Source organism: Schistocerca nitens, chromosome 9, assembly GCF_023898315.1.
Source record: "Schistocerca nitens isolate TAMUIC-IGC-003100 chromosome 9, iqSchNite1.1, whole genome shotgun sequence".
Classification (NCBI taxonomy): domain Eukaryota; kingdom Metazoa; phylum Arthropoda; class Insecta; order Orthoptera; family Acrididae; genus Schistocerca; species Schistocerca nitens.
This window is the reverse complement of record NC_064622.1, coordinates 107266960-107285892: the sequence shown is the minus strand read 5'-3', so window position 1 is coordinate 107285892 and position 18933 is coordinate 107266960. Positions and strand designations below refer to the sequence as shown.

Genomic DNA, 18933 nt, shown 5'->3' with positions numbered 1-18933 from the left:
CTCTTTGGTTTCCTTCACTGTTTGTTCAAAGTGCCGATTGAATAACATTAGGGATAGGCTACAACCGTGTCTCAATTCTTTCTCGATTACTGCTTCTCTCTCATGCGCCTCGAGACTTGTAACTGTCATCTGGTTTCCGTAGAGTTGTAAAAATCCTTTCGTTCCCTGTATTTTAGCCCTGCTATCTTCAGAATTACAGAGAGAGCATTCAAATCAATACTGTCAAAAGCTTTCTGTAAGTCTACAAATGCTATAAATATAGGTTTGCAATTTCTTAACTTGACTTCTAAGATAAGTTGCAGCGTCAGTATTGCCTCTCATGTTACTATACTTTCCTAAACCCAAACAGACCTTCCCAGAAGTCAACTTCTACCAGATTTTCTATTCTTCTGTAAAGAAATCGTGTTAATATATTGCAACCTTAACTCATTAAACTGATAGTTCGAGAATATTGAGACCTATCGGCACCTGCTTTCTCTTTCACTGGAATTATTACATTCTTCTTGAATTCTGAGGATAATTCAGCTGTCTCATATACCCTGCACACGAGGACGAACAGTTTTGTCATGGGTGGCTCTCCCAAGGCTATCAGTAGTTCTGACGGAATCTCGTCTACTCCAAGTCCCTGTTTCGACTTAGGTCTTTCACTGCTCTGTCAAATTCTTCTGGTAGTATCGTATCTCCCACATCATCATCATCTACGTCCTCTTCCCTTTCTATAATATTGCCTTGAAGTTCATCTCACTTGCACAGACCCTCCACATATACCTTCCAGGATTCAGTTTTCCCTTCCTTGCTTCGCACTGGTTCTCCATCCGAGTTCTTGCAACTCACAAGGCTGCAACCCTTTTCCACCAAGAGTCTCTTTAATTTTCCTGTAGGCGACATCTGTATTTCCCCTACTGAATTATGGTTTTAAACCCTTACATTTATCCTCTAGCCATTCCAGCTTAGATATTCTGAAATTTCTTGTCAAATTCAGTTTTTAGAAGTGTGAATTCTCTTTCACCTGGTTCATTTACAGCATTTTTGTATTTTCCCTTTTCATCAATGAAATTTAATACTTGCTGTGTTATCGAAGAATTTCGCCTAGGATAAATTTCGAATCCATATCAGTGACGTCGATTTACATTGGGATCTTGGAACAAATATGATCGTCCATTATGATTTACCTCAAAGGAAACGGTCCACTGACACAGAGCAAAGATTCAAAACATATCGTTCCTGTGAAGCATGAAACGCAATTAGCTCGCAGTAATTACTGGTGATCTGAAAGCGATTTCATGATTCTGGATTTCCAGAAGGCTTTTTGCATAGTTCCTCACATGACACTTCTAATCAAATTGCGTGCCTATGTACTATCTTCTCAGCTGTGCGACTAGATTCGTGATTTCCTGTCAGAAAGCTGTCAGAAAGCTAGCAGTAGATGGAAGGTCATAGAGTAAAATATAAGTGGTATTTAGCGTTCTGCAAGGAACTATTATTTGCGTTCTGCTAACCTTAATCTGTATAAACGATTTAGCAGACATTATGGCTGCCCTCGTACGTTGTTGGCTGATTATGCTGTCATTTATCATCTAGTAAACTCATCAGAAAATGAAAACCAATGAAAAATCTTTAAGATATCATATACATATGGTATGCAAAGTGGAAATCGATTCTAAACAAGAAAAAGTGTGAGGTCATCCACAGGAGTACTAAAGAAATCCTTTAAATTTCAGTTATGCCATCGATCACTCAAATTTATGGGCTATCAATTTAAGCAGATACTTAGGAATTACACTTACGAGTAACTTAAGCTGGAATGATCACATGGATGATGTTGGGGACAAGGCAAATGAAAGACTATGTTTTATTCGGAGAACAATTAGAAATTGCAACAGGTCTGCTAAAGAGACCGGCTACACTTCGCTTGTCCATTCTCTCCTAGGGTTCTGCTGTGCGGTATGTAATAATTACGAGGTAGGATTAACGGAGGACATCGAAAAGGCCAAACAAAGGCAGCTCGTTTTGTATTATCATGAAACAGGATAGAGAAAGTCACAGATATGATAAGAGAGTAGGGGCGGTAATCATTAAGACAAAGTCGCTTTTCGTTCCGGTACGATCCCTTCACGAAATTTGGATATCAACTTGATATATTTTGTTGGCGCCCAGACATATTAAAAGAAATAAACGTTCTAACAAAATAAGATAAATCAGAGCTCGCATAAAAAGATTTATGTGTTCGTTTTTCCCGTGCGTTGCTAAGATGGTAGTGAAATGGTCTGAAGGTGGTTGGATGAATGCTCTTACAAGGACCAAAGTGCGGATTGCCGAGTAGCCTTGCAGATGTAGATATCCTTCGTCTTTGCCTTCTTTATCCTTCTGTGCTACAAATTTTGTGCATTTTTCAACAGGTCCCGTAATGCCAAAGCAGACAGCGAACTTTAACGTGATATCACTTCCCCATGCACTTTTATAAGACATCGTAAATTCTTTCCTTTTACTTCATGGCCAGAACGTCGTTGAAATTGAATTGCAGATGTTAAAAGCTGCAACTCTGCCTTACATCCTTATTAACTTAATTTCCCACTTTTGCTTCTCCCAGTTGAGTTTGGTGGATCTTGCGGCATATTTGTCTGCTTTTGTGCTTTGGCTCCAATCTTCCCAGGAATGCGGAAGTATTGTACTACAGGTCATCTACATAGTGGATTTTCTTGGAGACAGTCATTGGCATGCTACAGATATGTAAGTTAAACAGAATGGGAGCCAAAATTGATCACTGAGCAGGCTATTGTTCAATATTCGTCATCTTCTAGCTGTTTCATTCAGAAAAAAAACTGGAAACAGTCGATGAGATAGCATTTTGTTAAGCAGAACTCGCTAGTTGCTGACATCGGAAAACACTGACATAAAGAAACGTAGTGTAATGAAATTGCGGAATACATTTGTCTAGGTGAAGTATTTCAGTGATTAATCTTGCACGATCACACGTTAACGTAAGCGTGAGATAAGGTATTGCAGATGTGAAATGCTGGTATATTAATAACCAGTATAACGGCCAGAATATTGAATGCAAGTGTACATTGTGCTGCACAGGTGCGGAATGTCAGTCTGTGTGATGAGGTAGTACGTCTGTAGCACTCGGTCATTTAATACAGCGACGGTAAATTCTGTTTGTGTATGACGCTGGAGTTGTCGTTTGGAGACAGATATGGTTCTCAAGCAGACCAAGGCAACATGTCGACACTGTGTAGTGCATATTGGGTCACAGCAGCGGTATGCGGGCGACCGTTATTCTGTCTGAAAACACCTCCTGGAATGCTATTCACTAACGGCAGCACAATGTGTCGAATCAGCAGACTGACATACAGATTTGCAGTCAGGGTGTATAGGATAATCCCGATAGTGCTCCTGCTGTCATGCGAAATCACATCCCAGACCATAAGTCCAGATGAAGCTCCAGTGCGTGTAGCATGCAACAGGTTGGTTGCAAGACGTCATCTGCTCAGGTTCCAACCAACAATCAGCCATCACTAGCTCCGACAAAGAACAACATTTCATCAGAAAACACAACCTATTTCCAGTCTGCCCTCCAGTGATCTCTCGCTTAACCCCATAGGGGTCGCAAGTGGCGGTAATGTGGGGTCATTGGAATGCGCGCTACAGAGCGTCTAACTCGGATCTGTCCTTGAAGTAACAGATTTGTAAAAGTTAGTTGTGTAACTGTGGTGCCAACTGCTGTTAAAACTGCTGCTGCGGTACAATGCACCAGAGCCATACGCCGAACACGATGATCTTCCCTCTCGGTACTGCGACGTTGCGCTCCGGAGTCCGGTCTCCCTGGGACCGTACATTCTTGTGACTACTGCTGCAAGCAGTCATGTACAGTGACTGCATTCCTACCGTATCTTCCTGCGATACCTCCGAGGGAAAATCGAGCTTTTCGTAGCCCTATACCACGACCTCTTCAGACACAGTAAGGTTTTGATAACAGCAAAATGGTTCAAATGGCTCTGAGCACTATGGGACTTATCTTCTGTGGTCATCAGTCCCCTATAACTTAGGACTACTTAAACCTAACCAACCTAAAGATATCACACACATATCCATGCTCGAGGCAGGATTCGAACCGGCGACCGAAGCGGTCGCGCGGTTCCACACTGTAGCGCCTAGAACCGCTCGGCCACTCCCGCCGGCTGATAATAGCATCTTCGTCACCTTGAAGCCATTCTTCACTATCATCAGCACACCAAGTCCAGTCTCAAACGTAACTAACGCTCAGCCGGCCGCGGTGGTCTCGCGGTTCTAGGCGCGCAGTCCGGTACCGTGCGACTGCTACGGTCGCAGGTTCGAATCCTGCCTCGGGCATGGATGTGTGTGATGTCCTTAGGTTAGTTAGGTTTAAGTAGTTCTAAGTTCTAGGCGACTGATGACCACAGCACTTGAGTCCCATAGTGCTCAGAACCATTTGAACCAACTAACGCTCACGACCAGCGTGAATTTAAGGCAAATCTTATTTGTATCCTCATTGTGTAGCTACTGCCGCCATTGTCACGTGACCGGAGTGAAATCCGAAGAGACATCGTGTTTCAGATATACACTACTGGCCATTGAAATTGCTACACCACGAAGATGGCGTGCTACAGACGCGAAATTTACCCGACAGGAAGAAGTGGCTGTGATATGCAAATGATTAGATATTCAGAGCATTCACACACGCTTGGCGCCGGTGGCGACACCTACAACGTGCTGACATGAGGGAAGTTTCCAACCGATTTCTCATACACAAACAGCTGTTGACCGGCGTTGCCTGGTGTAACGTTGTTGTGATGCCTCGTGTAAGGACGAGAAATGCGTACAATCACGTTTCTGACTTTGATAAACTTTGGATTGTAGCCTATCGCGATTGCGGTTTATCGTGTCGCAACACTGCTGCTCGCGGTGGTCGAGATCCAATGACTGTTAGCAGAATACGGAATCGGAGTGTTCAGGAGGGTAATACGGAACGCCGTGCTGGATCCCAACGGCCTCGTATCACTAGCAGTCGAGATGACAGGCACCTTATCCCCATGGCTCTAACGGATCATGCAGCTACGTCTCGATCCCTGAGTCTACAGATGGGGACGTTTCCAGGACAACAACCATCTGCACGAACAGTTCGACAACGTTTGCAGCACCATGGGCTATCAGCTCGGAGACCATGACAGCGGTTACCCTTGACGCTGCTTCACAGACAGGAGCGCCTGCGATGGTGCACTCAACGACGAACCTGGGTGAACGAATAGCAAAACGTCATTTTTTCGGATGAATACAGGTTCTGTTTACAGCATCACGATGGTCACATCCGTGTTTGGCGACATCGCGGTGAACGCACATTGGAAGCGTGTATTCGTCATCGCCATACTGGCGTATCACCCAGCGCGATGGTATGAGGTGCCATTGGTTACACGTCTCGGTCACCTCTTGTTCGCATTGACGGCACTCTGAACAGTGGACGTTACATTTCAGATGTGTTACGACCCGTGGCTCTACCCTTCATTTGATCTCTGCGAAACCCTACATTTCAGCAGGATAATGCACGACCGCGTGTTGCAGGTCCTGTACGGGCCTTTCTAAATAGAGAAAATGTTCGACTGCTGTCCTGGCCAGCACGTTCTCCAGATCTGTCACCAACTGAAAACGTCTGGTCAATGGTGGCCGAGCAATTGGCTCGTCACAATACGCCAGTCACTACTCTTGATGTACTGTGGTATCGTGTTGAAGCTACATGGGCAGCTGTAACTGTACAAGCCATCCAAGCTCTGACTCACTGCCCAGGCGTATCAAGGCCGTTATTACGGCCTGAGGTGGTTGTTCTGGGTACTGATTTCTCGGGATCTATGCACCCAAATTGCGTGAAAATGTAAATACATGTCAGTTCTAGTGTAATATATTTGTCCAATGAAAATCCGTTTATCATCTGCATTTCTTCTTGGTGTAGCAATCTTAATGGCCAGTCGTGTGTTTATGCATGCAGGGAAAACGGAAAATTGTTATCCACTAAGTCACAATGTGGACGAAAGTGTGTTCTGTGTGGCGCACGGTCATTGAAGAGGATCGTGACGTAAAATACGAAGGCGGCAGCTGCAAAAGGCACTGTAGAACTGAACGTCGCCCTGGCGAACTATGACAGCACCATGACAACAAGAGGACATCTTCATAAGCTGGGAAATGAAGTGCGAGCTAGAATTCCAGAACAACATACTAGTGATGCAAGTGTCCATACCAGGAAACCATGATGCCGAAACCATATATCCTGGGCTATGGAGCTCTGGATGAACATAATTTGGTCCGATGAGTCTTGTTTCACACTGTTTCCAAACTCTGGCCGCATTTACGTACCACGATTGAAACATGGCGGGGCTTCCGGGAGACGTACCGTGGTATTCCATAGGAATATGGTTACTCTGCGTTTAGCATTACTGCCTATGACTATACGACCATTCTGGTGGTTCAGGTCTGTCACATGGTACAAGATTTGTTCCTCAATTTCGATAATGTATTCCAAGACGACATAGTTCTAGTTCACACAACCCGTACAGTCTAGGACTGGATGGACTGTCACACCTCCCCTGGCCACAACAGTCACCATATCTTAATGTCACTGAGCGTTTGTTGTCTAGTTTGGAGAGAAGGGTGTTTGATAGGTATCCCCCTCCATCATCGTTACCTGAAGTTGCCACTATATTACTAGAATTATTGTATAAGCTTCCTGTAAAAACCATACGGGGCCTGTATTTATCCATTCCGTGACGTCTGGATGACGCTTTGATTGCCTACTTCTTATTAGGCATGGTAATGCGTTGTAGTTTTAGTGTCTTCATACTTTTGTCCAACCCCTATACTCCCAAGCAGTGCCTCTCAGGACAGATCAGATACAGCATTATACTCTATTAGTAGTGATTATAGCTTACGAATCTGTCACTTAAACTATGAGCCGATCTCACCAGTAAAGCACGATTATTTGACAGCTGAAGACGCGGTATGCTGAAGAGACAATGCTAAGGACGATGCAGGTCTGTAGAGGAGAGGAAAAATTTATGGCTATATTACGGATGGAGCATTTAATTATGAGCATTATGGAATTTTTACATTTTCAAGTCCCAGCATACTGGAAGCAGGTAGGATTTCAGGCTTTCAGGAAGGAGTTTGTAGCACAATTTATTCGGAATTGAAGAGAAGGTTTGTTCATTGTTGGATTGGGGGGGGGGGGGGGGAGCAGTATCCAGGCAATATTTCCTGGCCTGGTAAGGGAAAGCCGTTCACGTTGCCGTAAAACACCACTTGGGGTGTACGGAGATGTGAGGAAGGTGCGTTGTGGCGACGGGCATTTCATGCATGCTGGGGGTTCCAGTGTTGGGTCGAGATCAGATTTTACGGGAGACAAAATACTGGTACAACGTTCAATGCGTTGGGAACCTTAGCAACTTGCATCCGATGGATGGAAAGAACAGAGATTTGTTCAACGATGCTGCTGTGAGAGACTCTGACGACGCATTCATTGTTCTTGTAGAAGGTGTGAAAATGGGTCCTGAGTTGCCGGCTAGCGTAGTTTAAAAACGGAGCTCCCAACTATGCCAACTCGCTGCCTTGAACAATGTCGAAAGTTTCGACATAGTTTCCCTTGTGGTCACAGCTATGATGGTCAAGTGTGACTGAAATTAGGTACAGGGGGGACATTACAACTGTGCTGAAATAAGATTCGACTACTGACTGAAACTGATTGACGAGGTGTTGCAAAATCTTTGAACCAAACGTCTGGAGGTGACAGATCACGCCTTGGGGGACTACTACTGTTGAAGACAAAGGGTTCGCCATGCTTCCCGGCGGCGCTAGGCGTCCTATAGTATTCACCGGCCCTGGGACGAAGAGATTTCATCGAACTATCAGGATCTACTAACTAACATTGTTAACGGTGTTTTATCTAAGTGCATGTCGTTCTTCCATTGGGACACACTGATCAAATGTTGCAGATTCTTCTGAATAAATCAGTATTGTCAAAAACAAACCCATCGACGGAATACAATTGCAATGGCGGTTGAGCTAGAATTTCGAGAGAGCTGAACAATGAGATGTACGAAGTTCGCGAACTGACACCACAAGATCCGCTTAACGGCTCTTTTCTGGACTAAGAATATTCCTGTTGACTGCGCAGCGCGGCCCCAAAACATTATAACACTAAACGAGGCAACAGCGTGAAAGTAATCGAATTACACCAGCCTTCACCATTCAGTGTCATCGTGGAGATCATTCTTATAGTGAATATAGCGGCATTCAGTTTCTGCACAAGAAGTTTGAACGACCTACTAGCGGAAACAACATTCTGTGTACACTCTGACTTAATAGTTTAAAATGGTCTACTTTACAGCTCGCTTGACCACCTTGAGACAATAAAACATCGCCCTACAAGAGTTCCGTGTCACAAACGTGTTTTTTTGCAGATAATCGTTAATCTGTTCTCTGATCGCAGCGTGCATTTGTAACTGACTATCCTGTCGCTACATTACTTATATTGCGCTCCACATCTTTTGCAATAACTCTTGTGTCATCGGTGAAATGAAAATATTTCGAGAGATCTGTCACGTTTAGTGGCAGATCACTGATATACACTGCTCTACAATAAGAAGTGACTCACTTAGAAGAAGGAGAGGAAACGAAATAAAATATCACTGTGTGAGACGCTATGTGATGCTTTTTCAGCGATTACAAGCCAATTTACAAGGCACTCATCAGTAGAAGGTCAATAATCAGTACGACATTGCACGCTTCTGGTCTCGGTGTGTGCGTTTAATCGGTTGAGAAGGGCGTCACAAAGCCATCGTCTCATCTTAAAAGGCGAACTGGCTAACAAGTGTTGTAACTGGTCCCTTATATCCGAAACACTGGAACTCGGTAGCGGTTGACATCCGAGCTGGTACCACGCATACTCAGTCGTGGACAGACCTGTGTACTTCAACATCATCTTAACATCACGCATAGAGATCGCAGAAATATGTAAGATGTCTTGACAAGCATTGATCTGTTGACAGATGGCTTCACGATACTGTTGCATAAGACATAACACCTGAGGATGCAGGGTAGTCGTGATGCGCTATTATACTGACAGAGTTCAAATGGTTCAAATGACTCTCAGCACTATGGGACTTAACATCTGAGGTCATCAATCCCCTAGACTTAGAACTACTTAAACCTAACTAACCTAATGACATCACACACATCCATGCCCGAGGCAGGATTCGAATTTACGACCGTAGCAGCAGCGAGGTTCCCGACTGAAGGGCCTAGAGCCTGTAGGGCACAGTGGCCGGCTGACAGAGTTCCCTCAGTAATTAACAGCTGTGACTTCAAGTCGTATGCGATGGATCCCTACACCATGACGTCAGAAGTAACACCGCTGAGCCTCTGTAAAACCTTGGAAGAACGGAAATGCTCCCCATCTCGCCGCCAAAGTCACCGACGATTGTCAACCAGAGTAGAGCAGAACCGCGATCCATCGCGACGCCATTCACACCAATTAAAGCTTCCGAGCCATGCCACCGTTATCAAAATAGCCGTTTGTGTTACGGTTTTTACGAGACCTTACGCATAGGTATGGTGCTGGATGTTACAGAATAATGTGGGGAATCCATTACATATTCTCGTATAGCAGACGCACATGTCAAGGGATTGTAAAGTGTTTGGCGCACAATGCGGCGATCTAGCTTTGTGGAGATCAGATGTGGCCTTCCAGGAACTTGGCGACTAGTATACCTCTCTTTCATTCACATGCAGTCCAGCATCGGCCACTGTCACATCTGAATGCTCCAGAAATCTGCATTTTGACCTTTCGACCAGCCAGCCTAACAGAGAGCTACATTTAGTCCCCTTACAAAGTCTATCAAGTGCTGATAACGCTGTCTCACATGAGGGTGAGTCACCTCTATGTTCCCCACGAGATCACTCTACACCTGACACTGTTCACGTCCGTTATATATCCTAGGACCCCTGGGAATAACACTAAACATGAAAAACACTAACGTACAGTATGGGCTTTCTACCTGTTACATAGAACTGCAACTCCAGTAATGTTTGTCCCCACCAATAGCTTGTACAAGTATGAAGTTACGCTGACATCTAATCATGTCTATGTCACAAAATATCAAGGGTGATTCAGCTCTGCCTAACTGTGTGTCTGATGCAATCACCGACGATTTCAAGAACAACTCGCGATGTTTCCGTATTCTCTAGCTCACCACGCGTCAACTATTAGACTTACAGAAAAAGTAAACAGGACTTTTTTGTAGAAACGTTAATGTAGTTAAATTTTGTACTGGGATACATTTTCGTTGGAGGCCGCAGTTTTTGAGTTACCCAAGAAAAACGCGTTTGAAGGTAATTTTTGCACATTTTTCATGAGTAATTCGAAAACTGAGGTCTCTACCGAAGAAGTATCCCAGTAAAACATTAACTGCATTAAGTTTCATAAAAAATGTCCTCTTCATTTTTTCTCCAGGACTAATACCCTGAAGAGCCAAAGAAACTGGTACACTTGCCAAATGTCTTGTAGGGCCCTGCGAGCACGCAGAAGTGCTGCAACACGACGTCGCATCGACTCCGCTAACGTCGGAAGTAATGCTGTGGGAAACTGACAACATGAATCCTGCAGGGCTGTCCATAAATCCGTAAGAGTACGAGGGGGTGGAGATTGCTTCTGGGCAGCATGTGGCAAGGCTTTCCAGATATAATCAACAATGTTCATTTATGGAAAGCTTGGTGGGCAGAGGAAGTATTTAAACTCAATAGAGTGTTCCTGGAGCCACTCTGTAGCAATTCTGGACTTGTGAGATGTCGCACTGTCCTTCTGGAATTGTTCAACGTCATCGGAAAGCGCAATGCATATGAATGGATGCAGGTGATCAGACAGGATGCTTACGTACGTGTCACCTTCCAGAGTTGTATCTAGACGTTTCAAGGGTCCCATATCATTGTAACAGCACACTCCCCACACCATCACAGAGCCTCCACCTGCTTTAACAGTGCCCTGCTAACATGCAGGTTCCATGAATTCATGACGCTTCTCCATATCCGCCCGCATCCATCCACTCTGTACAATTTGCAACAAGACTCGTCCAACCAGGCAACTTGTTTCCAGTCTTAAACAGTCCATTGTCAGTGCTCATGGGCCCAGAAAAGGCATAAAGCTTTGTGCCATACAGTGTTCAAGGGTAGACAAATGGGCCTTTAGCTCCGAAGCCCATATCGATGATTTTTCGTTGAATGGTTCGCACGTTGACACTTGATGATGGCCCAGCATTAAAATCTGCAGCAATTTGCGGAAGAGATGCTCTTCTTTCACATTGAACAATTCTCTTCAGCCTATGTCGGTCCCTGTCTTACAGAATCTTTTTCCGTCCACAGCGCTGTCGGAGAATTGATGTTTTACGGCATTTACGATATTCACGGTACACTCGTGAAACGATCGCACGGGGAAGTTCCTTCTTCATGGCTTCCTCGGAGATGCTGTGTCACATCGCTGGTGCGATGACGATAAAAGCACTTGCAACCACACTTAAATCTTGATAAACTGCCGTTGTAGCAGCAGTAACCGATGTAACAGCTTTGCCAGACACTTATTGTCTTAATTGCGCAGGCTTCCGCGGGCAGAGTCAGTCGACATAAAAGTTTTCTGGGTATAAATCAGCGTCGAAGTGTACAGGGCACAGAGTATATCGCAAGCCTACACATACAGACAGGTATCTGCACGCCCAATCCTACCACCACCCAGCGCTGAAGAACTCTGTCATCCATTCTTTGGCAATCCGTGCGCAGCGCCTAAGTGATGCTTAAAACATCACACCTGAACTTAAAAGGTTACGCACAACGTTTCTAGCCAATGGCTACAGCCATAAGTCGATAAACACAGCCTTGTTGACGAACACAAGCAAGAAAGATAAACAAGAAATAGACAAACTGCAGCCAACAGTGCGCTTACCTTATATGAAAAACGTTACTGACCGAATAGGCAAACACCTTCACCGCGTTGGGCTGCAGCCTGTCTTCTATTGTCGTCGTATGACCCAGGACGTGACAGGCTCCACTAAGGACAAGGTGGATGCATTACACACTGCAGGCGTTTACAAGGCGGAATGCGAATGTGAAGAGGCATACATCGGCGAGACTGGTAGACCGATAGCAACGCGCATTCGGGAACACGAGCGTTACATTCGTCTAGGGCAACACAACAAATCCGCAATGGCAGAACACCAGCAACACTGCGGAAAAGAAATAAATTTCAGCGAAGCCTGTGTTTTGGCCAAGCAGCTAATTATGACGAAGCACAAAATCAGAGACACCATCGAAATACTTAAACACCCAAACAACATGAACAGGGAGGATGGACTCAGACTTTCCCTATCTTGGCTGCCAACAATCAGAGCCCAACAGACCACACTGTCAACACGACGCACGAGCACTACCGGCGAGTAACTGCCGCCGCGCGGCCGACGTCCAGCAGTTGGTAAACAGCAGCAAACTACTCATTCGACGGTGATCAATCACGGTACATAACACAAGAGCCAATAGACAACAGAGGTCACGTTCTCCCTCCATCGCAATAACCCATTAAAATAAAGTTCCTTCTCCTTCTTCCTTAAGTGACCAATGAAACTAACTACCTTTTAAAAATTATGACGTAATGGCATGCGCAGTGAACACTAACAACAAAATAATAAGGACACTGCATAGCTAGAACGCACCATTACACCCAGAAGAAGGCCGCTGCAATCGTGGCCGAAACGTTGGTTTTTCTCCAGGAGCAGTAGTTTTTACATTATGACGCGGTACTGTACTTTTATGACGACTTGTTGTCTTATACAGGGTGCAACAAAAAGGTACGGCCAAACTTTCAGGAATCATTCCTCACACACAAATAAAGAAAAGATGTTATGTGGACATGTGTCCGGAAACGCTTAATTTCCATGTTAGAGCTCATTTTAGTTTTCTCCTCGATTCACCGCCAGTTGGCCCAATTGAAGGAAGGTAATGTTGACTTCGGTGCTTGTGTTGACATGCGACTCATTGCTCTACAGTACTACCATCAAGCACATCAGTACGTAGCATCAACAAGTTAGTGTTCATGACGAACGTGGTTTTGCAGTCAGTGCAATGTTTACAAATGCGGGGTTGGCAGATGCCCATTTGATGTATGGATTAGCACGGGGCAATAGCCGTTGCGCGGTACGTTTGTATCGAGACAGATTTCCAGAACGAAGGTGTCCCGACAGGAAGACATTCGAAGCAATTGATCGGCGTCTTAGGCAGCACGGAGCATTCGAGCCTCTGACTCGCGACTGGGGAAGACCTAGAACGACGAGGACACCTGCAATGGACGAGGCAATTCTTCGTGCGCTTCACGATAACCCTAGTGTCAGCGTCAGAGAAGTTGCTGCTGTACAAGGTAACGTTGACCACGTCACTGTATGGAGAGTACTACGGGAGAACCAGTTGTTTCCGTACCATGTATAGCGTGTGCAGGCACTATCAGCAGCTGATTGGCCTCCACGGGTACACTTCTGCGAATGTTTCATCCAACAATGTGTCAATCCTCATTTCAGTGCAAATGTTCTCTTTACGGATGAGGCTTCATTCCAACGTGATGAAATTGTAAATTTTCACAATCAACATGTGTGGGCTGACGAGAATCCGCACGCAATTGTGCAATCACGACATCAACACAGATTTTCTGTGAACGTTTGGGCAGGCATTGTTGGTGATGTCTTGATTGGGCCCCATGTTCTTCCACCTACGCTCAATGGAGCATGTTATGATTTCATACGGGATACTCTACCTGTGCTGCTAGAACATGTGCCTTTACAAGTACGACACAACATGTGGTTCATGCACGATGGAGCTCCTGCACATTTCAGTCGAAGTGTTTGTACGCCTCTCAACAACAGATTTGGTGACCGATGGATTGGTAGAGGCGGACCAATTCCATGGCCTCCACGCTCTCCTGACCTCATCCCTCTTGACTTCATTGATGGGGGCATTTGAAAGCTCTTGTCTACGCAACCCCGGTACCAAATGTAGAGAGTCTTCGTGCTCGTATTGTGGACGGCTGTGATACAATACGCCATTCTCCAGGGCTGCATCAGCGCATCAGGGATTCCATGCGACGGAGGGTGGATGCATGTATCCTCGCTAACGGAGGACATTTTGAACATTTCCTGTAACAAAGTGTTTGAAGTCACGCTGGTACGTTCTGTTGTTGTGTGTTTCCATTCCATGATTAATGTGGTTTGAAGAGAAGTAATAAAATGAGCTCTAACATGGAAAGTAATCGTTTCCGGGCACATGTCCATTCTGGGCGCTACAGTCTGGAACCGAGCGACGGCTACGGTCGCAGGTTCGAATCCTGCCTCTGGCATGGATGTGTGTGATGTCCTTAGGTTAGTTAGATTTAATTAGTTGTAAGTTCTAGGCGACTGATGACCACAGAAGTTAAGTCGCATAGGGCTCAGAGCCATTTGAACCATTTGAACACATGTCCACATAACATATTTTCTTTCTTTGTGTGTGAGGAATGTATCCTGAAAGTTTGGCCGTACCTTTTTGTAACACCCTGTATTGGCATTGCCTTCCGCAGCGCCGTATTCTGACTGTTTACATAACTGTGTATTTGCATATGCATGCACATACCAGTTTCTTTGGCGCTTCAGTGTAGTTTGCTCACAGCAAGTGAGAAAATATGAAAGTCGTGCTTGTGCTATTTGAACGTGTTGCGGGCTGCATAACGCATAGATATGGGCTACTGAATCACCTTGTACCTGAAGAAAAGCAATGAACCCAGAGCTGAACCTTGGGGGTACCTTCCACTTTACCTGACGTCAGTCAGATTCTAACTCCTTTCCTGTTTATTTTGTGGAAGATGTCAAATCAATCTTCTTGGTGATAGTCCGATTCAAACCTCTTTTCTGGTTATCTTGTGGGTCATAATGTGAATGTGTTTGGTGGTGGTCCGTTGCAGGGGAGCACCCGGCGGCGATGCAGCGCGGCAAGAACTCGGCGGTGCCGGCGGGCAGCTGGTGGGGGCACGTGTGGTGCCGCCTGGCGCTGGCGGCGCTCGCCGCTTTCTCCGGCCTGCACGACGCGCCCTGCCCCTGCCACGCCGCGGCTCTGCTGCCCGCGCTACTCGCCGCGGTCGCCTGGGCCTCCGCGTAGTCCAGCCCGCCGGCCAACACCTGCTTGCGGTGACTCCCAGCCGACGGCGCGGCCGCGGCAGCTCCGGATCCACTGGACTGGAGAGGCTCCGACTGCTGCGGTCCGCGAGGCGACCCACTCGAGTGCACTTCTGACGTTGCGGGCTCCGTTATACCAGTTCGAATCACTCGTGGATAGTAGACGTTACGAACAGTTCCTCAGCAGCTGAAAGAAGTAATCCATACGAAAGAGCGATAACGTTGTCGATGACGTTGTTTACTACTGAATCAAAGGAATTGCCAGGACTATACAGATTCACTCGTGAAATCGACAGGTCACACTATTTTCAGATACACTGAAGACACAGAAACAAAGTTTTCCATAAATTAAGAAATCATTACTACGTGCTGGAATCACAGCAACTGTAACTGATATGAAAATAATCTGTAATAGTCCAAATCGTGCTATATTTTCGTTTTAACTGGAGGCAGTTGGTTCCAGTTATAATAAACGTTTTTCGACCATGTGCAATACTGTGACCATAACCTCGTGGTATTACACAGCAGCTATACCGTAATTTTACACCAAAGGCACAGTGACCTCATGGTGTTACACAACGGCTATGCCACAAGATTTTCTTTACAGTACTGATAGGTTCTGGTGTTACACAGCAGCTATACCATAAGATATGCATTACAGTGCCTGATACCTCATGGTATGACACAGTAGTTATACCATAAGATATGCATTATGCTGACTGATACCTGACTGGAATGACTGGTGGCTGATATGCTATTGAAATGGAGATGAAGTACCATGCTTCTTTACAGAGCGTAGGGGAACGATGCAGGAGACCCGCACCGCTTTACTAGGCGAGGTCCTAGTGGAGGTGGTTTGCCATTGCCTTCCTCCGACCGTGATGGGGATGAATGATGATGGTGAAGACGACACAACAACACCCAGTCATCTGGAGGCAGGAAAAATCCATGATCCCGCCGGGAATCGAATCCGGGACCCCGTGCTCGGGAAACGAGAACGCTACCGCGAGACCACGAACAGCGGACGATATGGTATTCCACAGTGGCTATAACATGGTATTACACAGTGGCTATACTGTAATATATCAGTCAGTCACCGATTCCCTGCAGTATTACACCGGCTCCTCATGCTGTGTGGAATCTTGCTCTAACGCTGCTTATTACAACTTTACTAGTTATCTCCAGTAGAACGAAAATAAATTGCGATTTTTAATGTTACCATTTATTTTTCCACGAATGAAAACTGTTGAGTATTAATCTTAACGAGTAGTTTTACACAACATGTCTAAGCGATAGCAGCAACTAGACACAGAAACGGGACTTAAACGTCAGTCCACATCGTAATTTCCTTTTACTAAGCAGCAGTATTCAGTTGTACAGCTGTCTTCGGAACAATATAATATGCATGGAACGGCAGCAGCATCGAGAGTCATGTGGAGTCATTGTCTGTGGACAGCAACCGAGTTAATCATTCTGGACATTAAATCGCTCTCAAGATGAATGTATAACCAGAACCAGTTACGAAAGACGTGTATATCATGATTACGATTATTTTGAAGATGAATTTACTGTAGACAGTTAATGTTTACAAATTTACCTTTGGGTATTTTCAAGCACTTAAGTTTTCTCTTTTTTCAGAGAGATAACGTAATTTTTTAACTATTTCACGAGACACTGAGAATCGAAACATATATGAGTTAATGGAACTTACAAGGCTATATTTGTAGGATTTCAGAGTTTTGACGCAGTTTTACACTCTCTGTTTCAGCTTCTTTCGTTACAGGTCAGATGGACCGTGTAATGGCTTAGTTGCCTATACGCATTTGTCTGTTACAATTTTCTGTCACGTCTAGGCAGATTCACTTTCTTCCCTGGGTTAATGGAACTGCTTGATATTCTTAAAATTCCCACTTATTAATTTTATAACTGAGTTTTGTTTTGTCTTCTATTTATTGCTTATTTATGGCAGTTTCTTTAAGATTTTCATGCACTTTTATAACGGAATTAATAATTGTTTTTCAATTTTTTTAAAATTGTCCCATATTTCTTCTCAGTTTCAAAGAACACACCTTTTGGTGGTGTCCACAGAATATTAGTCGCCTTTTCCTAATTTCGTCTGTAATTTTTTCTGTATGTTTGCATACCTATTTGCCCGTTCTTCATTTAAACTATGTTTGTTAAAACCATTTGATACTCGTGAATGGGGAAATTAATATAATCTGCAGCTAACTTAAACGGGTAACAATCCCAGATTAATATCCCTAATGAGAACGGACAGTCAATCGTCCTGCCATGTTACACAGTTTTATGACACGCGAGCAGAAGGATCTGTCTCACTAGACACTGTAGCATTGGTGAAACCGCTAGTTGTTTTGACACCCTGTGACGCTACGTCCTGTCTCATGAAGATGATTCTGTTGAGATGCCAAGAACCCTTTCACTGCCAGTTAGGCTTTGTATTTAAGGAATGCACACTGAAAATCATTATATGTCACCCTAACAAGTTCTGTAATTTTAAAGGCTTTTAACATGATGTCAATACGTTGATTCGATGCTTGCTAACGATTGTTCTTCCTGCGTGTATCTTTCTGTCTTAGGTATCGACTGGACATTCTCTATTCTTCGTTCACCTGTGTCCCTTCCTAATCTTCTGATGCATCCTTAAGTTTTTAAATCTCATACTGCACTTTGAGCACTCTCTTCTTCTTCTCTATGTGTTCCCAGCTACCTTTTCTTCGACGAATCTTCATTGCAGGCAAGTGGTTGGTGATACTAACACCACCAAAATGTGTTTCTTAATCGTATTATTTTTGCCTCCCTTATTCTTAGATGTACTTCTTGTCTCATTCTGTCAATCCACTTTTCTTTTAGCATTTTTCTTCACACGTTTCAAAGTTATCCAAGTAGTTTTTCACTTTCGTTTCGGGTGTCCAAGATTTAAAACCATTGAATACTAAAGTCCAGACAAAAAATCTGTGAAGTCTCTTACTTAGTTCCACCAGAATTCTTGTCGGCAACAAATCTCTCAATGTCGCAAAAGTTCTTCTAGCCAAACATGTTCTGATTCTTGTAGCCTCCGTATAGTTTCCATTTTCTGTCGACAAGCTTGCCAAATACCTAAGAGATTGCAGTTGTTCGAAGGGTTTTCCTTTCGGTAACTTTGAATGAAATCTTTATTTTTTGCTAATGCCTGTCATTTTGGTCTTTTTGTATTCTTTCCCCACGATTACAACACTCTACGTCAAAAACTGCAGCTCTTCTTCCGAGTTTGCTGACATAAACACCGATACGCTTAATTATTTTTGTCCTATCTTTTTGCACTTTTACGCCTCTTGTTTCTTCTAAATTTCTCAGCATTAGTATTGAATAGCGTTGGTGACATTCATCATCACTGTCTATCACCTGTCATCTCATCTGTTCCAACATCGAAAGTAATAACTACAATTTCCTGTCTAGTGAGTAGCTAATATCTGTAGCTGAAGTATATGGGGAAAGACCAGGCACCCGTCATCTTTTACGACTGCAAAGCAGGAAAACTAGCACTGTGATATTAGTACGTTTTCAGATCTCTAAATACCCCCTCCTCATTCCTCAAAATGTTTCTCTGTGACAACTGGCGTAGTTCTTGTAGTAGTTTCCTTAAAATCACAGTAAGCTCTAAAAGAAACATTAAGAAATGTATGGTTCTTTCAGT

General features: G+C 44.4%; 1 protein-coding gene across 1 annotated transcript in view; it reads left to right on the top strand.

Annotated features, from left to right (window-relative positions):
• LOC126204040 (protein sidekick-2-like) overlaps positions 1-15222 on the top strand; it is a 422747-nt gene extending 407525 nt beyond the window's left edge. The window contains exon 4 of the mRNA XM_049938465.1: positions 15029-15222. Coding sequence (XP_049794422.1) covers positions 15029-15222 — 194 coding nt within the window. The remainder of the gene's footprint in view (positions 1-15028) is intronic.
• Positions 15223-18933: the final 3711 nt, after the last annotated feature.